The 20,981-nt window shown below is 45.0% G+C and overlaps 3 protein-coding genes across 3 annotated transcripts; 1 reads left to right on the plus strand and 2 right to left on the minus strand.

Moving 5' to 3' along the window:
* The first annotated feature begins 5,159 nt into the window (after positions 1-5,159).
* On the plus strand, positions 5,160-6,089 carry LOC136650943 (olfactory receptor 5V1-like). The gene has a single exon (XM_066626914.1). The coding sequence runs from the start codon at positions 5,160-5,162 to the stop codon at positions 6,087-6,089; it is 930 nt and encodes a 309-aa protein (XP_066483011.1).
* A 3,956-nt stretch (positions 6,090-10,045) lies between these two features.
* On the minus strand, positions 10,046-10,978 carry LOC136652639 (olfactory receptor 12D1-like). The gene has a single exon (XM_066629567.1). It carries the CDS (start codon positions 10,976-10,978, stop codon positions 10,046-10,048), a length of 933 nt encoding a protein of 310 aa, XP_066485664.1.
* A 5,071-nt stretch (positions 10,979-16,049) lies between these two features.
* Positions 16,050-17,460, minus strand: LOC136652640 (olfactory receptor 12D1-like). The gene is made up of 2 exons (XM_066629568.1): positions 16,509-17,460; positions 16,050-16,162 (listed from the first exon to the last, which is right to left on the minus strand). The coding sequence occupies exons 1-2, from the start codon at positions 17,458-17,460 to the stop codon at positions 16,050-16,052; spliced, it is 1,065 nt and encodes a 354-aa protein (XP_066485665.1).
* Positions 17,461-20,981: the final 3,521 nt, after the last annotated feature.

The following is a 20,981-nucleotide window of genomic DNA, read 5'->3' on the forward strand; positions in this document are numbered from 1 at the left end:
CAGCCATTTTTTCCCCTTCTCTACTTAGCTTCACACAGTTCAGAGTCTGCAACCCAACTATTAAATTTGTCAGGCCACCCTAACCATTTCACCAAGTGTTGCTTTTTCTTCCCCCTTCCCCTCGTAGCTAGAACTTTTTCAACTCTGTAAACCCTATCCTCTGTGGCCCTCACTCTCTGTAATTCTTCATGATAGAAAGTCCCCGCAATGCTCTCTCCCTCGTAATCTTTTAAGCTGTACATGGGTCTTCTGCCCTTGCTGCTGTCTTGGTTGACTATGAAAATCACACTGGTAAAGCTTTGTTCGTAACCTTTTTCAAATACCCCCTTGAGCTTTGAGATCCTCACATGATCTCCTTTTCTGAACACAGAAACCTCTTTACCCCCTCTAACCCAATCTCTATACACTGTTTTCCAGACAGACACGTCGTTGGAGTGGTTCACATCCACAGGTCGAACCCCGGTTGTTCTGTGCACCATGTGGTTATAACTGCTTATAAGTCGCGGTAGCACTTCCTTGTATCTAAAAGTGTTGTTAGCTGTGAAAAATCTCCACATTCTTGATTTTAATGTTCTATTAAAACGTTCCACAACAGCCACTTTGACCTCATTTCCTGTAACAAAGTGATGGACGCCGTGTTTTTTTAATAGTTCTCTCACAGTATGGTTATAAATTCTTTACCAGAATCAGTCTGCAATTTGCGAGGTATTCTCCCCTGCTTGAAGATGTGTTGAAAAGCGGTTGCCACCTGCCTGCCTGATTTCTTTTTCAAGCTTCTGGCCCATGCGTATTTGGAAAGTATATCCACCATCGTTAAAATGTACTTGTGTCCCGCGTTGTACTTAGAAAACTGTTGCATATCCACTAAATCAGCCTGCCACTGCGCATCCATTCCCGAAACAACCGTTTTGTTTCTCTTAAATCGTACTCGGTGCTGTTTGTGCAGTGTGTAAGCATCTTGCTCTGCAAGCCTGTCCCGAACATATTTTTGAGTCAGAGATTTACTTTGCTTTTTGGCCTCTTGAAAGAGCATGTTTACCCCTCCAAAGCTCCCGACCACCCCAGGTGTATAATATATATTTTTAAAAATTTCCTCATGCTTTTCCATGGCTCCAGTGAGCACAGAAACGCGCAAAATCAGATAACGTAATTCTATTATATTTTCTTCTTCACAGTTATTTTCATTCCTCCTCCGGCTTTTTAGGGAAGCAGGAACAGCCTAACGGCTCACTGAGAGTCATGCGCCCAAAATCCTCTTTAATTTCCTAGACAAAGACAAAAAATCATGTCTCACTCAGCTTTTGGTTGAGATGTCTACTTCATTTAAAAATATATTTTAGAACCCCCTGTGAAATTTACATACAGACATGCAATTTTAGAACCCCCTGTGAAATTTACATACAGACATGCACGGACACCACTGCGGTGTCTTCTTTGGGACTTTCCAGATATCTTCACCGGTATCCCCATCACCCGACCAGTCTAGTGGCGCAACATCTAGTTCATGCATCTGATTTTTAAAAAAAAAGAAAATTGCAAAATTATTACCACTCCACGCCATGTACCCGATATCGAAACCATCCCATACCCTCCCCCCAAGAAAAACACTTTTTTTATTTTTTTCTTACCATGGATTGCGTCCAATAGGGTGCTGAATCCACTTCACTTTCCTGGCTGTGAGGCAGAGAACTACCCCTGTATAAAACCCCCTCTGGAGGTCCAATACAGGGCTCTGGTACTTCACTCTCCAAGGGGACCTTTCCAATTAAATCATCCATGTGTGTACCCCATTCAAGTGAATTACTACGTGGATCCACGGCGTTATAAAAATTGATAGTTGTACCCAAGCACTGCCCGTCTACAGTCTCCATTTTTATTTTTAATTTTTTTACACTCGGGTCAGGGTCTTAAATACAGGGGCATGCCCTGGCATGCCCAGACATGTTCCTGAAAGCCTATTCCTATTGGTTCATTCCTCCCTCCTCCCCCTAAAAAAAAACATACATTGTGGGTCTTCCATTTTCTTTTATTTTTTAAAAAATCATACAAAGGTTTTCTTACATCTCCTTCACTTGTCATGAACACTTAGACAGCAGTGCCCTCTTGCAAGAAACTTTTGATACTTTTTTTTAGAAACCACGGTATATACATACTCAAGGTAAGTGTAATCCTCCCCGTTCACCAGTGTATTAAGCCAAACCAGCGGATCAGCAAAGATATTCATGCTAGCAAACATGGGCTTAAAATATAATCAACGGTTGTGGCGGTCAGATGCAAAAACCGAAAACTGTAAGCTATATTAATCACAGTGTTCAGAATTTCCTTCAGGTAGATTCTTTGACACACAACTTCGAAGAATCCTAATCTATCAAAATTACTCCATTTTCTGCAAAAGTGGGCTTCCTCTTCCTTGGATTTAATTTTACATCCAATGCAGCAGTCAAGTAAATACCCCTTATAGCAATGCTTAAGAATCACATACACTGTAGCTCTGATCAGTGATTTCATAGCGCCTGAGCGGCAATTGGGGGTGAAATGCTCCACCCGGGTCTTCTGAAGGCCTAAAATTTCACGGAAACTTGTACGGCCTTTTTCTTCTTGATTTCCTGGAACCTTCCGGGTGTTTGGAGATCTGGGACATTCTTTCTCCTTTAAAATATATATATATATATATATATATATATATATATATATATATATATATATATATATATATAAAATCTTAATTTCTAGTCCATTAATACAGTTGCAATGAGGATCAACCATAAATGTAAAAATGTTACCTGCGCAATCTTAATTGCTGCAGCCTTAGGATACTCGGACACTGAGTGGAAAAGCACAAACCCGCAGTCAAAGCCGGCTGGGGGAAAACGCACAGTCTCTTCATCCCAAGCCAGCTTGAAAAGAAGCTCCATAGGTATCGGCCTACGAAATTCACCACTGACATCGATTTCACAGCAGTGGCTTTTCTTCCTCGGAGGAGAATCCAACAATCGCTCAGAGCCTGAAGCCCAGTAGGGAAGATTCTCAAACACTGATCTAAGCGCGCTACTATTAGGTGATTCGGGTTTGACCGGGGTCCCCCCCCTCAGAAGGCAGCATGTTCTCCTTCTCCTCGGGGCTCTCCATCTTGACCACCACCATAGTGTGATTTTCACTCTCCTCCCTGGCAGGGGATTCGCACTCCAACTGGGGAGCCGCCATCTCAGAAGGCGATGTGGGAGAGCTTTTCAGAGGGGAGGCCATGGCAGAAACAGCAGCAACTGCAAAGGCTGAGCGGGTTTCTCCCTCCCCCCAAAGGCCCTGGGCCTTAAATACAAGGACATGTCCGGACCTGTTCCCACTCCCCCCTTTTTTCCCATTGGCTCCACACGGTGGTCCAAGAGCTATGAAACCTGCGCCTATTGGTCGGTGGCGATGGGGAAAATTGTTTGAGGGGTCACATGAACCCCTTTCCCACACTTCATTGGCGGGTTCCTTTTCCCGCCAAACCAAATGTCGGGTGCTACAAAACCCCTCCCTAGTGGTCTAGGGGAAGGGGATAAGTTGTTTGAGGGGTCACATGAACCCCTTTCCCACACTTCATTGGCGGGCTCCTTTTCCCACCAAACCAAATGTCGGGGTGCTACAAAACCCCTCCCTAGTGGTCGAGGGGAATGGGGTGAGTTGTTTGAGGGGTCACATGAATCCCTTTCCCACACTTCATTGGCGGGCTCCTTTTCCCGCCAAACCAAATGTTGGGGTGCTACAAAACCCCTCCCTAGTGGTCGTGGGGAACGGGATAAGTTGTTTGAGGGGTCACATGAACCCCTTTCCCACACTTCATTGGCGGGCTCCTTTTCCCACCAAACCAAATGTTGGGGTGCTACAAAACCCCTCCCTAGTGGTCGACAGTCTTGGGAAAGTTTGACATAAAGTATGTACTTCCTACTACTAGTGGGTAAAGGTGTTTGAAGTCACACTTTACTCAGAAGTAAGCCCACTGTGTTCAGTAAGCCCATTGGGCTGTAATCTTATCTTACTCACTGGAAACAAGCACCTCTACTAATAGGATATGCTTTCTCCTTCTGCAGATGTGTGAGATGTAACGGAAGTGATCTCTTTTGATATTTTGAATGTTTTATGCATACATTCAATAGTCATCCTGGAAGGAGATACTGAGTGGAATGCCACTGGGCTCTGTCTTGGACCTGTGTTCTTGAACATTTTTATAAATGACCTGTATAAGAGAGTAAAGGCGGTGCTTATCAGATTTGCAGATGACATGAAGCTGGGAAGAAAGCATCTTGGAAGGGTTCAAAATGGTCTTGACAAGCTTTATTATTGGGCCAATGCTAACAAGATGAGCAGGAAGTAATGCAAAGTCCTGAATTTACCAACAAAAAAAATCAAAGTTGCAAATATAGGACAGGGCAAACCTGGCTTAGCAGTAGCATGTATAAGTTCTGTTAGTGGACCACAAGCTGAACAGGAGCAAGAAGTGTGATGCAGCGGCCCTCGGACGACTCGGGAACAGCATCGGAAGTGGCTGCACTTCCACAGCCACTGATGGTGCATCTCACTGCTAATCTGAGGGCCGCCTCTTCTCCTCTCCTTTAAAGAAAGGGGAGGGCGACCCTAAGAACAGTGCAGAACCATGCCAACAATGGTGGTCACTGTCAGTGCAGTTCCAGACTCAACAAAAAACCTGTAGTGGGTGAATGGGTCGCAGCACCACTCCCCAAGCCTAGCACCTGGGGCATTTGTTCCCATTGCCCCCTCCCCCGGTACTTGATCCCATGACCTTCATTAGGCAACAGGTTCCTCAGCTTGAGGACCTCTGCTGAAAAAGCCAAGTTTGACGTACCAACAGCCTGGTAGACAGTGGGATCATCTTGAAATTTTCTGAGTTAGATCTTAAAGAGCAGAGAACTGTTTATAACAGAAGATGTTCCTTCACACAATTACTCAGCAGGTCAAGTTACTTAATGTGTGTAATTTAGAAATTGCAGCTGTGAAGCATAAAAGTTGTTGCCATGTAATGGGTCCCACATTCACTTTCTTCTTCATGCCTAGTACTGAGAAGACACCTTCCTGAATAAAACTGGGGAATCTCAGTTGCTTATAAACACACATCAAAACCTTTCAATTAGAATCAATGAATGAAACTCTCTGTAGCAATGGAAGGACAGAATCAAACTTCTGTGATTGAATTTACCCTAGAGGGCTTCTTGAACATTCCTCAGTCCCAGATGGCCTTGTTTGTGGCCTTTGCATCATCCTATGCTGTAGCTCTAGCGGGTAACATCTCCATCATCACTTTGATCAGTCTCTATCCTGCACTTCACACTCCCATGTACTTTTTCCTGGTCAATCTCTCCTTCCTGGATGTTTGCACCATCAGTATGATTGTTCCCCAGATGCTGAAGAATCTACTGACCCAGAAGAAGACCATCTCCTTCCAAAGCTGCATCACGCAGGCGTATATCTTTGTCATCTTCCTGGCCACTGAACTGTTACTGCTGGCTGTCATGGCTTTTGACTGCTATGTGGCCATCTGTCATCCTTTGCGGTACATGGTCATCATGAACTGGAAAGTTTGCTGTTACCTAGCAAGTGGGGTATGGGTGTGTGGGATCCTTCTGGCCAATGTTCATGTCCTTTCTCTCTTCTGTTTGTCCTTCTGTGGACCCAGCGCCATCAATCACTTCTTCTGTGAGCTACCCCCACTGCTTAAGCTCTCTTGCACTGACACAACCTTCAACCAATACTTGATGCTGGTGACAGAACTCTTCTTGGGCTTCGGCTGCTTCCTTCTGATCCTTGTCTCCTATGTCTACATTGTTTCTTCCATCTTGAAGATTCGCTCGGCACAAGGGAAGAAGAAGGCTTTCTCCACATGTTCCTCCCATGTGATTGTGGTCACACTTTTCTACAGCTCAGTCATTTACACCTACATTAGACCTCCTTCCATGTACCTGGATTCAGACAAAATTGTAGCATTGTTGTACATGGTGATCACCCCTCTTCTCAATCCCCTTATCTATAGCTTAAGGAACAAGGAAGTGAAAGAGGCATTTAAGAGGCTAATAAGACTTCACAGAGACTAACAGCCCAATCCTATCCTCTTTCTGTGAGATGATGTCAGCAGAAGTGACATATCGCTGGCACATGCGACAAGGCCACCAGCACATGCAGGCCAACAGAGAGGCCACCACCACTTCTGAGTTGGCAGTGGGGGAAGGTGGTGAGCAGGACAAGGAAGGGAGACGGACAAAAGGGGGAGGGGTGGGGAGGGTGGGAGGTGGAACAGAGAAGGAGTGGATGGTTACTGGTGACATTTGCATGCATCCGTATACTATGCTTCTTCCCTCTCCCATTCATTCTCCCTTACTCACCTCGGTTCTGGGCTAGCAAAATGCCTGGTGCAGAACCAGGGCTACTCACTGGGAAATGGAAGCTTTCACCAGGGTAAAGGAAAGGAAATAGGGGGTAGGTAGTAGCTATTTCTTTGAGCAAAGCCATGAAACGGGGAGGCAGGAAGAGCATCTGAGGATTGGGGCCAGATACAGGCAGGCAGTGCCCCTGGTAAGAGAGAGAGTGATTGTGTCAGGAAGGGAGGAGGAAAGCTCAAAGGGACTAGGAAGAAGGAAGATGGAGGCATCATTTCTAGGTTGTCATTTGGATCTCCAAGTCTCCTTCTGACCCCACCTATATTATTTGGAATCCCTGAGGCTTTATCATACTCACTGCAGAAAGCAGTTTTTTTCCCTAGAGGTGACTACATGACTCCTCAATTCTACATTCCCTTTCTTTAATTGTTTCAGGATTCAGCACAGTTTTAGATTTGGAATTAAAAAAATTGATTTGATTTGCTAAAAATGCAACCCTGAATCTTAGCTGGATTTCTTTTTTCTAAGGCAATAACCATAACACCTTTCAAGATTCAGAGCTTTCACATCTTTGGCCCCAAACTAGCAAATACAACCTGCAAGGACAAACAACTTTCTATTCATAAATCAGGTGCAGTCCTCTCTGCAATCATGGCAGGCATTCATAAACCCAGAGGCGTAATACATTGCCCTGGCACCTGGGGCAGTGACATCAAGACATCATTTCTGGGTTCTCCCTGGAGGGGGTGCTTGCTTTGGCAGCTCTGTGCCCCCATTTCTTCTCCTGTGGGGGAGAGGCTCCTTCAAGAGAAGCTTCCACAGGAGAAGGAATGAGGGGCACAAAGTCACCAGTGCCTCCTCCATAACTAGGGGCAGTCATGCGCCCCCCTTGGCGTAGCACCTGGGGCAGGTGCCCTTCAGGCTGCACCCTAGTTACTCTCTCTGCATACACCTCCTGTGGGCTTCTCCCCCATACCCTACCCCAAAGAAATGTGCATTTCTAGCTTATAGTGTGCGCAACCTCCATCAGTTAATGGAATTGAATTGTCTTAGGGATCAATCCTATCCTTTCCCCCGACTGTGCTGATGCATCCATACCAAAAACAAGCATGATGTATCCAGAGGGGAGGGGGGCGGATCAGTGACTTTGGAGTGGAAACTGGAATTGTTCCCCCTTATCTCTCCATAAGCCTGCTGCTCTGCAATGAATCTTAGACCCTCACCAGCCCCTGTAGCTGGTGCAAGTCCGAGGAGAAGGAAGGGGCAAGAAGGTCACTAAAAGAGGGAAGAGAATTCAGCATGCATGGTTGCCATGAATCCACCCACTCCCACAGCTTCCCCACCCCCATTCTCCCATTTTTATTCCTCCCTGCCCCTTCCCTGCCCATCCCCTGTTGGAGGAAATTAAAAATAGTTTCCTCTTTGGGGGGAAGCAGAGTAGCTTAAGCAGTGGACCCCCCCTTTGGGTATCACCCCAGGGAACCTCCCTCACCCTGTTGACAGCTAATCAATGGGAAAAAAAGACAAAGAGTCAATGGCTTGTTAAAGTTGCAAAAAAGAAGTTATTTACTTACAGTTCCATTGAGAGCATATTTACAGCATCTGATTAGGATCAGAGGTTCAGCTATTACTTAGAGATAGCAAGGCCCTAGAGCTGCCTCGCCTTGCATGCCTTGTGCTCAAGATGGCCTGGGCATCAGAGCCCTGGTGTGCGCCATCTTAATAGGTCGGTGGTCAGAGGACAAGAGGAAGTGCTCAGAGGAGAAGGGAAGGATAAAGGGTTCGGGTCACACCCCACAAGGATCACAGAGAGAACAGGTAGAAAGGTCAGAGTCACTGGGTCATAGCTTGACTCCTTCTGGACAGCATCCTGCCCCCTCTGGACAGCAGATGGAGTTGCACCAACTCCAACATCCCCTTCCCCACCACCTCTTTAACTGTATCGGTGGGCATGGTGAGAATGCTTCTTCTACCTCCATCATATCTTGTCCCCCTCCTATCCCCCTCCTAGACCTTTTTGCCCATCACGAACCTGCTCAGATTTGTGCCAGCAATTTTGCTGGGGCAGGTCCAAGTAGCCTCATAGAGCGTTCCCCAGGATAAGGGTACAAAAGTTCCCTTACCTGAGGGAGATCTTCAGCAGCCTCTTCTGCTACACTGGACATGGCAGAGCCTGCACCAATGCCCCTGGATCGCAGTGGGGAGGGGGATTGGTTAGTTAGGTTTGCACCATTAATTACAAAGAAATTGTTATTTCTGGTTTAGACTGTGCATTAATGTGAAGAGCTCTAGTAAACGCACAGATTTGTGGTCTTAATAAAAGCAAACAAAACCTATATCTTGAAATGTAATACAAATGACTGTGGCAAGGACAAAATAAAACAAAATAGAATGGGTGTTTTATTCCTGTCTTTGTGTCTGTTCCCCAAATTTCTTTCATTGTCCTTTTCTGTGCAAAGAAATGCAAGTTATAATCTAGCAGACAACAGTCAGATGCATCAAGCCACAACCCCAAGTTACCAGTACACGGCTTTCAAATGTTGTTTTAAAATTTTGTTTTGTTTGTTTATCCTGGTTACCTGGGGGGAAAAAAATGCAGGGTTTCTTTTGACCATCTTTTCATGATTCTTTTGGTCGTATTGCAAACGTTAATATTTGCCAACAAAAATGTTAAGTTTGATAAATTGCTGCTGCTGCTGCTGGTGTGTGTGTGTGTGTGTGCGCGTGAGAGAGAGAGAGAGAGAGAGAGAGAGAGAGAGAGAGAGAGAGAGAGAGAGAGAGAGAGAATTGTTATGAGCATGAAGTATGTTTGGTGAAATATAAAATCATCAGTGAATTAGAAAATGTGAATAAGAGACTTATTTCAATTCGTTAATGCGTATTTCAATACATCAAGAATAAACCAATGGAGAAATGGTCAAGAATAATTGCATCATTCTGCTGCAGTGGTTCCCAAACTGTGAGCCGTGGCTCCCCAGGGAGCTGCAGAAACCAGCCAGGGGAGTCGTGGAATCCTCGCGAAAAACCCACTGCCCTATACAAAGCATAGGATTGTAGCCCTAATGGGGAGCTGGGGCCAATGGCCCAGTAGGTCAAGGGAACCACCAGGCAAAGAAATTTGGAAATCACTGCTCTACGGACACATTACTGTTGGTTGAGCTATGCTTTGAGCTCAAAAGCAGAAATGAGAGCCAGAGCTTCTCTACATCATTAAAGATACTTATTAATTACATATCCATATTATAAGAAATTCAGTTTGTTCACCTGGGAAGGGCCAAATTCTTGAGGGGAAATGAGCAATTCTGGGCTGGCAACGTACAGGTGCTCACCAAAGCAAACGGCATCTGCGTGTGTTGCTGTTGCTTCCTGGAATGGCTCTGACAGCGATTGGGAGGGTCAACATAAGCGGTGCATTGTGGTGCCTGCAGTATCGTTTCCCCCTCTAGCTATGCTACTGCAGCCGAGCTGTCTCCACATTGCAAAATTACCAACAACTGAGATAGCATTTATATGAAAGACAGTAAAGGGGAAGAGTCAGGCACAATTTATGTGAAAGTTAAAGCTACTGGTTGTCCTAACGTTCCAGTGTCTGTGGTCAGGGTCAGGTTTGGCCTCTTTGAATTGTCCCAGATTGCAATCCATTTATCTTGTTGGGATCTTAGGGCCTAGCATTGCTACCTCTGAAGTTTTCTGTTTATGATTTTTCTCACAGAAGATTTCACCTCTTCATTTCTCAGAGTGTAGATTAAAGGGTTTAGAACTGGGGTGATCACACTGTACAACAGAGAGATGACCATGTCTCTTTCAGAGGATCCATTAGCAGAGGCAGCCATGTAGTTGGTAAGGACTGGAATATAGAAGACTGTCACCACAGTCAGGTGAGAAGCGCAGGTGGAGAAGGCCTTCCAGCGGCTCTGCCATGATTTAATTTTGAAGAAGAGGAAGGAGATGATGTAGAGGTAGGAGAGAAGAGTGAGGAAGAAGGGGCTCAGAGCAATGCAAGCAGCGGCCACATTAAGAAGGGTGAGGTTCAGGGTTGTGCTGCTGCAGGCCAGTCTTAGCAGAGGTTTGATGTCACAGAAGAAGTGTTGAACAAAGTTAGGGCCACAGAACCACACTCGGGAGGTCATTATTGTGTGCATTAATGCATGAAAGAAGCCAGCAGACCAGGAGGTCAAAGCTAGTGTAAGGCAAGCCCATTTGCTCATGATGACAGGGTAATGCAGAGGGTTGCATATAGCTACGTAGCGGTCATATGCCATGACCCCCAGGAGCACAGCTTCACTGCTGCCCAGGAAGTGGAAGAAGTGCAGCTGAGTCAGGCACCCAATAAAGGATATGGTCCAGTGCTCTATTAGGAAGCCACTGAGCATTTTTGGAACTGTAACTGTTGAGTAACAAATGTCCAGACAAGAGAGATTGCCCAGGAAAAAATACATGGGCGTATGGAGTCGTGTCTCAGTTATGACTACAGTCAAAATAGCCCCATTGCCCAAGAGGCAGACTATGTAGAGGAGCAGGAAACATACAAAGAGAATATATTGCTGTCTGCGATCATTGGTGAGACTCAGTAGAATGAACTCATGTACCTCTGTCTGGTTCTCCATCCCTGTGCAAACAATAAAGAAAAATGAAATCATTGTCAGCTGTTCCATAACAGAATGGAAAATGTTGAAAGGTGTTTACTTCAACTTATTGATCAGATTTTGATTCTGTCCATCTTTCAGGGAGCCCCATATATAATCTCTCTACTACTAGATCCTCTACATTATCCAAAATTCGATACAAAGCAAGAAAACCTCTCTCTCTCTCTCTCTCTCTCTCTCTCTCTCTCTCTCTCTCTCTCATGTGTTGTGCAATTTGATATTTACATGAAGAGTACATTAAATCTTGTAGGTATTAGGGCATCGATATAGACCAGTGATTTTCAACCCTATTCATCTCATGGCACACTGACAAGGCAATAAAATGGTCAAGGCACACCACCAGGTTTTTGACAAGGCACACCATGCTGCTAGTGGGGGCTCACATCTTCCATTAGCCCTATTAATAAATGACCTTCCCCCAAATTCCTGTGGCACACCTGTGGACCACTCACGGCACACCAGTGTGCCACGGCACAGTGGTTGAAAATGGCTGATATAGACAATAGACATAGACATACAAGACCTACATGAGAAATAATGGATAAACATTGTGGAAACAAAATAACCAAACATAAAAGCCATCCACTGAAATCAATGGAAATTAGTTAATTGAAGCAGAATTGAACTAGCTTGTCAATATTGAACCAAAATTGTCAATAATGTGTTTGGCGCAACATTAAGATTTTAGTTTGGATGTCAACATCTAAAACATTGATGAACAGTTGTTGTTGGAAAGGAATCATATTCCTATTAGCAGAATGTACTATTGATTGAGGGGAGGAATTTGGAGGGCAAACATTTGGGAGCAATGCAGGGGGACATCTACCAAGGTAGTGATGGAAAGCATTGAGATGACATTGGAAAAGCTCCTTTAACTTGTTACCTAATCACCTGTCTTAGACCCCCTTTCTTTCCTCCAAAGGTAACCTGTAACAACCATCAATACACGACAGAGGGAGGGGGTGCAGAACAAAGACAGGCAAAGTATGAACTTAAGAGAAAAGCTCCAGACTTGCTGCCTTGCAAATTCTATAATTAACAGACCCCCTTCCTTTTTGCTGACAAGTTAACCAAAGATGCCTAATGCTAATGCATTAACCTAATGCAAGTTAACCAAAGGTGCTAATTTTGTTAGCTGTCAGTAAAGACTCTTTGCTGACAGCTAACAAAAACCGCAGACAATAGCATCATCATAGCTAAAAACAAAAATAGCAGGACATGTTCAACAGGCAGACCGATACCAGACTACTTCCCTTTAAAAAGGTGGGGGCAGGTGCATGAGGAGGACAGTGAAGAAGGGCAGGGGAGCGAGGGCATGAGAAGGTCAGTGGAACGTTATCAGGGAAGGTTAACACCCTTTTGGGGGGACTTTGTTTTGAATTACAACTGAAATGTATAAAAGGAGGGTCCCACGCTTTTGACATGGCCTTTGAATGTGAGTGTGCAAGCTCTCAAAGGTCACAGACATGTCCTGTTGAATAAAGAACCTTCAAAGCCTTCCACCTTTCAGTGTCTGCTTATTCGGTCTCAGCGGCACTGGACAGAACCTACACACCTGTCTACTGAACTGGTGCTGCCCTTCTGGGCAGGGTTAAGACAAACTAATTAACCAATCTCACCTTATTCATTGCTTTTTTTTCAGCCCATTACATTTTCAAACATCCTTTCCAGATTGCAAAGCACCCCTCAAGATTTCTGATCATCTACAAAATTCCTGATCGACTTTGTTATTTCCCAATCGAATCCCAACTGAGCAAGAAGCGACATAGTATTTCAGCATGGAACAGAAATGCAGAATGAAGACCCACCACCCACACCTTGTAAATGTGTTTGCAGGGTTTCTCACACCTACATCATTCTCCCACAGAATTGTAAGTTCTTTGCTCTTAATTCCACCTTTTTGCAATGCAGACAGGTTGGAGCAACCATAACAGACATGATTACACAAACCCTGCCTTAGATTGCAAAGGGTCATTAATTTGTCTAGGTCAGTACTTTTTGACACTAACTGGCTGTGGCTCTCTGGGGTCTCAGGCATGTTTCTTTTCCTTGCTGTACTTGAAAATGTTGCAGATGGAGATCGTGACTTCCTGAATACAAAGCCTGTGTTCTACCACTCATGATCCCTCCCCTAAAGGACTGGCCATAGAGCCTACATGAAGGCAAAAAGCAGTTGATACACTGCTTGAACACCTACAAAACGCCGATGGAGAGTACACATAACTTTAAATGGAAAGTAAATGGAAAATATGAGTAATTGCAATCACAGCTCATACCTGGACCACTGTTATGGCTGAACTTGTGTTTCACTTGAGAGCTTAAACAAATAAGTAAAATAAAATTCATAAGGCTACATGAGGTTGTATGCGTATCTACCCACTGTTCACTGTTCACTTTTCATCTTCCCACTGTGAGAGCTGTGGCATTCTCTATTAATTGAGTACAGTCATTGCTTCCATCTACTTTTTATTAGACATTCAGTTTATCCTGGGGGAAGGGACAGAATTTCCAAGAGGGAATGTGCAATGGGATATATAAATGTAGCTGAGAAGCCAAAGAGTGTTTCTATGATTCTGAAAATAAATATGATAGATTAGATCTATGGGGAGACAGTCATTATGGAGCTGTTTAGAAGGAGAGCTCAACAAATATATAGGAAGTCACGCATGAGCTCAATACAGTTCATATTAAAAAATGACAAGTCTTAACACAGGAGAAACTCTTTGAAAAGAAGTTTGATCATGTAACTTTTGCAAAACTGTAATGTTTGGTAGCCCAGTCATCCAGGCTGCCTGCGCCATGGTTCAGGGGTGCTGAAATGGCCACTGCTATATCCCACAGGACTAGAGAGGCAGTAGGGGGTCTTGAGGTAAGGGGGTATTTGTACCCTTATGTCATGTTAAATGGTGGGTCCATGCAAATAAATAACAAATTTGCAAAGAGATAACAGCTCAACACATTTTTTTTTCATCTTCAGAATAGAACCTGGCAATGAAAACACAAGGCAAACACCCCTTGCTTTATACCCCTTAGCTGCACCCAGATTCCCCATGATTGGTGCTATTGAATCAGTCCACCAGACTGGCAGGCTAAAGTGGAGGGCCAGTTGAATGGGTAAGATCTTGATTCACCTCCCAATTGGCCAGCCATAACATTGGGCCAATCAGCTATGCAGGATTTCGATACATACATAACACCTCATGTCAAACCCCAGCAGCTGCTATGGGTCTACTCAGATCTGGACCAGCACAATCACTGGCACAGATGTGAGCCAACTCGGGTAGTTCTTTCAGGCTTGGGCAGGGGATAGGACATGGTGGAGGCCTCTGATGCTGTCCTTATCCCCGCCCAGGCCTGAAACACCCTCCTTCCTGCCTTCCACCCATGTAATTTTGCCCCCTCTCTGCTTTCCCCCTGCCCTCCACCCTCCCTGGAAGGTCTCCCCACCCCTTGCTGGGTAAACTAGCGCCAATAGCTCCAGGGTTTCCTCCAATTGGTGTGGAGGCCCAGTACCTGCCCACACTGGCCTCCCCCCAGCACCTCTGCCACCTTATGGCGCCTTCTCCCAGGTAGTGTGTGGAAGACCAGCGCTGGCCTGGTATTGGACTGGGCTCCAAGATTTCAATATATTCAAAAGAGTAATGATTTCTTCATTTAGATTCCATTCAAGATCTAAAAGCCTGAAAGTAGGTCACAAGAAGACCAGCCTCTACAGTGAGCTTTCCACTGTATTGGATTAATGCACTATTAGGAGACCCCCCTAAGCAAAGTGATAGTCTGTTTCACAATCCTATGCATGTTTCCTATGCATGTCAGAAGTAAGTCCCAATGAGTTCAATTTGGTTTACTTCTAGGAAATTGTGTTTAGGCTTGCAGCCCAAGAAAAGATATAGAACTCTAGTTGCAGCAAGATGATCAAGAGTAAATCAAATAAGAGAAACAACATTTTTTTAAAAGCCCACTAAAGAAGGCAAAGTTTTATCCTTGTTGCCCAAGGCACATTTGGGAGTTAGATCGCCTAGGAAATTTCCACCTAGTAGAATACTAGTATATACTAGTATACTGCACTGAAGGAGATAGGTGCAACTCTTCACTTCCTCCTTTCAGAGATTGTTTCATGCTGACCTCTGGCTTTACCCAGCAACCCTTGAAAAGGGATTGATGGGAAGCAAAATGCCCAGCTCATCCCACTAGATCCAAACTAATGAGATTACTACTTAAAAACTAAAATTGCACATAAGGTTAGGGTTGGAAATGGGTTAGAGGGAATGAACTATGTCTTTCATTCTTCAGACCAATGGTTCTCGGACTGGTGGGTTGCGACCCACCAGCTCATGTAATGATGCTCTATTCCCTTTAAGGGTTGGGGGCAGGGGAAAAGCAGCAAAGCAATCCCCAGAATTGTGCCCCTGTGGGGGAAGGGGGGTATTTTTAAACTAACCATATGTGCGCTCAGGGTCCGGGGGGTGTGGGGAGCCTTGCGGAGTGCTTGCAGGGCTCCTTGTGGCTTCTAAATAGCGAAAATTGCAAGTGCGATGAAACCAGAAATTCCACTTCCGGTTTAATCACGCTTGCACCTTTCACTATTTGGAAGCTGCAGGGAGCCTGGCAAATGCTCTACTAACCATACGTGCTAACCATACGCTCCGCTAACCATAAATGCTAACCATACGGTAAATTTGGTTAGTTTAAAAATAGCCCCTTTTCCCCTGCAGGGGCATGATCCTGGGGATTGCTTCATTGCCCCTGCCCCCATCCCTGCAAAGACTTACCCCAGGAGTAAATCTCCTGGGAAGTTTGAGAATCACTGCTTTAGACATTCTCTGCACAATGTATAGAGATCATAGAATATTTATTTATTTTATTTATTTATTTTTCACATTTTTATGCTGTCCTTCCTGCAAGGAGCTCAGGGCGGTGTACACGGCTGCTGCCCTCCTTTTGTCCTCACAACAACCCTGTGAGGTAGGTGAGGCTGAGAGAAAGTGACTGGCCCAGGGTCACCCAGGAAGCTTCGTGGCTGAGGGGGGATTCAAACCTCAAAATAGAATATTTCCATGTTTCTTTGAGACCAGTTGAAGACAATGAGCAAATTACCACCTTTACTAATAATGCTAGAGTTTTCACATAATTCTTCTGGTAGAAAAAAAAAGAGGCATCTCAGGAAAGCATCACCTCAGCAACACCACAATTCTACACATGTCTACCAGACGTCTACCACCACCACGTAAACCTCATGGTGTTCAGTGGGCTTACTCCCAGGAAAGTGTTTATAGGATTGAAACCCAAGTCCCATCCACCAGTTACTTCATGGTATCTAACCATGCCCATCTAAATGGGATCCCCATTTTTATCACATTCACTAAGAATCAAAATTGTCTGTATTCAGTTCTGAATCCTGGTAATGTAAGACTGATATGGGAACAGACATATTGGTTTCTTTGTATCTGTCTTTCTAATTAGGTGTAATATATTCATGTTCTTCCAGAGAGCCATTTTTTGCTTAGGATTTTTCTCACAGACGACTTTACCTCTTGATTTCTCAAACTGTAGATCAGAGGGTTTAAAACTGGAGTGACTACGCTATAGAGCACAGTGATCATCATGTCCCTTTTAGAGGAGTCTACGGCAGAGGCCAGCATGTAGTTAAATACAACTGGAGTTTCAAAAATCATTACTACAGTCAGGTGAGAAGCACAGGTGGAGAAGGCTTTCCAACGGCTCTGCCATGTCTGGAATTTGAAGAAGAAGAAGGAGACGATGTACAGGTAGGAGAAGAGAGTAACTAAGGAGGTGGCCATAACGACACAACCACTGACAATATTAAGAAGGGTGAGATTGAAGGTGGTGCTGCTGCAGGCCAGTTTTAGCAATGGTTTGATATCACAAAAGAAGTGCAGGATGTGGTTTGGGCCACAGAACCAAACACGGGAGGTCATCATGGAGTACATCAGGCCATAAATGAAACCAGCAGACCAGGTGGCCACAGCTAGTGAGAGGCAAACCCACTTACTCATGATGACGGTGTAATGCAGAGGGTTGCATATGGCGACGTAACGGTCATAAGCCATGACACCCAGAAGCATTGCTTCAGTTCCACCCAGGAAGTGAAAGAAATGCAGCTGAGTCATGCACCCAATAAAGGAAATCATCTGGTGCTTTATCAGGAAGCCATGCAACATTCTGGGCATTGTCACTGTCGAGTAGCAGATGTCCAGGCATGAGAGATTGCCTAGAAAAAAATACATGGGGGTATGGAGCCATGGCTCAGCTACCACTATCGCCAAAATGGTCCCATTCCCCAGCAAACAGGCCACGTAGAGAAGCAGGAAAACGGTGAAGAGAATATGTTGCTGTTTGTGATCATTGGTCAGCCCCAGAAGGATGAACTCCTGCACCTCTGTTTGGTTCTCCAACCCTGTGGGGGTAAAAAAGACAAACATGTTGCCTGTAGTCCCAGAATTGAATGGAATAAAATGAATGATAACGTGTTGTGGGGTGAGATATGAATGCGATCCTGGTTCTTTTTATTTATTTTTGTAGTGGGAATGAATATGGATGCACAAACTGAGATCATAAGAAAATCAATAGCTTCCCAGTAGAGCCATCTAAAGGTTGATTTAGTCTAGCATTTACGGCTACCACTGACTATAGCAGTCAGCACAATGTGCCTTCTTCTACCGCCCAGGTGCATTAGGATCAGACAGTAGCTTAGCCATAGCTAGATCTGCCAGCAATAAAAGCTGGAACTTGAAGGGGTTTGTAGTTCAATGGTAAAGCACAGGCTTTGTATGCAGATGGTCCCAGGTGGGCGAGGACAGCCTCCTTTTTGAATCTGGGGGATGGGAAGAGAGGTGGTGGAGCTGCACTACTGGGAAAGGGGGAGGCTATCTGGCACGCTGCCTCAGGTGTTCTGGCAAGCCTTGGGCTAGCTCTACCCATTCTGGTGGTTTGAAAAGAGCAGCAGGGACTAACAAAAAGGAAGTGCTGGTCCTTTTAAGTGGAAGTAGGCAGACTAGTTGAGAAGGTGACACAGGAGTGAGTGGTGTGGTGGTAGTGGTCCCAAAGTTGGTGAAGAGTGAGATGAGGGGTGGAGCGCCCCTCCAAATGGTGCCTGGCTTTTGGGGCCACTGAGGGCCCAATCCTATCCAACTTTCCAGAATCAACGTAGCCAACAGGGCGTGCACTGCATCCTGAAGTGGTGAAGTGCAACTTCCCCAATGTTTCCAGCCAAGAAAAAAGCCTGAAGAACTGCTTCTAGTCAGCGTCAACAGTGGTCGGATTCAATATAAAGAAGTTTCCTGAGTCCTTTCATGTTCTTTACCACTGAGCTACAGACCTTGACCATCGAAGTGCTGAGAAGCTGATTGACAACTTAAGCTGACTGACAACATACAAAAGTTCCTCTTTGAAACAAAGAGGAGATATTTGCCCATATAGCTCCTACCTGGGGGTGCCATTTTCTTCTTTCGGTCAAGGTGTTATACAGGTATCCAAATTAATAATCACATAGCCACAGTGCAAAAGTGTCAGAAATTTTGCCAACGCAGAAGCAAGAGGTGTAGGTTCTTTGTGTACTTTGAGAACACTCATTTATTATATCTACTTACCATAAAGCACACAGTGTCTTGTGGGGAGGGGGGTATTTGTACCATGGGACATACTTGTAACCTACAGGCCTGTGAGGGTTCATTTAATTTTGAAATTGTTTTCAATTGATTAGATCTGTAGGGAAATGGTAATTATCACAGTACTCTGAGTGAAGAAGACAAATAGCCCTCCATTTAGAAAAGTAGGGATCCAATCTTGTGTATATTTCATGAGAAGTAAACCCCTCAAAATAATTGCTGAAATACCCAAATGATGGCCCAGTCCTATCGTGTGGTGGTGGTGGGGTAGTCCAGGAGGTCTCCTGTGGGTAATGGAATAAATGTTCCCTTACCTGTGAGTAAACCTCCACAGCGCACATGTAGGAGGGATGGGTCTACTTGAACCTGCGCTAGTTAAATAATGACTCCTCACTTCCACGTTTCCTTTCCTCAGATGTTTTCAGGATTCAGCAAAGCTTTAGATGTTGAATTGAAAATTTGATTTCATGTATGCTAAAAATACAACCCTGAATCTTAGCTGGATTTCTTTTTTAAGGTAAATAATCATAACACCTTTCAAGATTCAGAGCTTTCACACCTTTGGTCCCAAACTAGAAATTAAGAACTGCAAGCAGTTGCAAACAACCTTATATTCATGTATCAAATGGAGAGCTCCAACCCCTCAACAATCATGGCAGGCATTCATACACCTAGCACCCAGGCTAGTGACATCAAGATGTCATGTATCATTGTGACATGGTTTCCGAGTTCTCCCCGAGGGGGTGCTTGCTGTGGCAGCTCCATGTCTGCATTCCTTCTTTTGTGGAGGAGAGGCTCCTTCGAGGGGAGCTTCCACAGAAAAAGAAACGGGGGGAGCAAAGTCGCCATGTCTCCTCCATAACTAAGGTGGAACCTGAGAGGTAGTCATGTGCCCTCCTTGTTGTAGCACCTGGGGTAGGTGCCTCTCAGACTCTGCCTTAGTTACTTCCTCTGCATACACCTCCTGTTGACTTCTCCCCTACACCCCAAAGAAATGTGCATTTCAGATCCAAATCCCAACCAACTTCCCGCACTGACATAGCTCTGCCAATGGGGCATGTGCTGCACCCTGCAGGTGGGTGGCAGTCATGGATGACTCCTCAAGGTAAGGAAATTTTTTCCCCATATCCTTTCATAAGACTGCAACACTGCAGTGGATCTCCTCAGACCTGTAGCTGGTGCAAGTCTGAGGAGAAGGAAGGGGCGAGAAGTTCACCAAAAGAGGGAAGAGAATCCAGCATGCATCATTACCATGAATCCACCCTCTCTCCACAGTCTCTCCCTGTTTTCACTCCTCCGCACCCTGTTCCTGTAGATCTCCTCCCCAACAGCCTCTTTAACTGTATTGGTGGGAATGGTGAGAACTACTTCTACTGCCTCCACCATATCTTGTCCCCCTCTTGGGCCTTTTCACCCAACACAAACCTGCTCAGACTTGTGCCAGCAATTTTGCTGGTGCAGGTTCAAGTAGCCCCATCAGCAGAGCTGGGGCTTTACACAGGGTAAGGGAACAAAAGTCCCCTTACCTCAGGGAGACCTTCAGCAGCCTCTTCTGTCACACTGGATACAGCAGAGCCTGCACCAGTGCCCCTGGATCTCAGTTATGGTGGGGAGGGTGTTGGTTAGGTTTGCACCATTAATTACGTACAAAGAAATTGTTATTCCAGGTTTAGACTGAGCATTAATGTGAAGAGCTCCAGTAAATGTACAGCTATATGGCCTTAATAAAAGCAAACAAAACTTATATCTTGAAATGTAATACAAATGACCATGGCAAGGACAAAATAAAACAGAATAGAATGTGTGTTTTATTCCTGTCTTTGTGTCTGTTCCCCAAGTTTCTTTCTTTGTCCTTTTCTGTGCAAAGAAATGCAAGAAGATATAATCTGGCAGACATCAGTTAGATGCACCAAACTACAACCCCAAGTTACTAGTACCTTCTCCTGTGGAGGAGAGGCTCCTTCAAGGGAAGCTTCCACAGGAGAAGGAATGGGGGACACAAAGTTGCCAGTGCCGCCTCCATAATTAGGGGAAGTCATGCCCCCCCTTGGTGTAGCACCCGGGGCAGGTGCCCTTCAGGCTCCACCCTAGTTACTCCCTCTACATACACCTCCTGTTGGCTTCTCCCCCATACACCAAAGAAATGTGCATTTCTAGCTTATAGTGTGTGCAACCTCTATCAGTTAATGGAAGTGAATTGTTTTAGGACCCAATCCTGTCCTTTCCCCTGACCGTGCTGATGCATCCATGACAAACACAAGCACGATGTATCCAGTGGGGGGGGGGGATCAAGTGGCTTTGGAGGAGAAACTGGAATTGTTTTCCCTTCTCTCTCT

The sequence above is a fragment of the Tiliqua scincoides genome, chromosome 5 (genome assembly GCF_035046505.1).
Source record: "Tiliqua scincoides isolate rTilSci1 chromosome 5, rTilSci1.hap2, whole genome shotgun sequence".
Lineage (NCBI taxonomy): Eukaryota > Metazoa > Chordata > Lepidosauria > Squamata > Scincidae > Tiliqua > Tiliqua scincoides.

Bases quoted from the DNA above. Each gene is read 5' to 3' on its own strand.
- LOC136650943 (XM_066626914.1), top strand. From the start codon at position 5,160: ATGGAAGGACAGAATCAAACTTCTGTGATTGAATTTACCCTAGAGGGC.
- LOC136652639 (XM_066629567.1), bottom strand. From the start codon at position 10,978: ATGGAGAACCAGACAGAGGTACATGAGTTCATTCTACTGAGTCTCACC.
- LOC136652640 (XM_066629568.1), bottom strand. From the start codon at position 17,460: ATGTTTGTCTTTTTTACCCCCACAGGGTTGGAGAACCAAACAGAGGTG. The intron at 16,163-16,508 runs TCTCTGGAAGAA...GCCTCTTTTTTT, and splicing joins AATCCTAAGCAAAAAATGGC to TTCTACCAGAAGAATTATGT.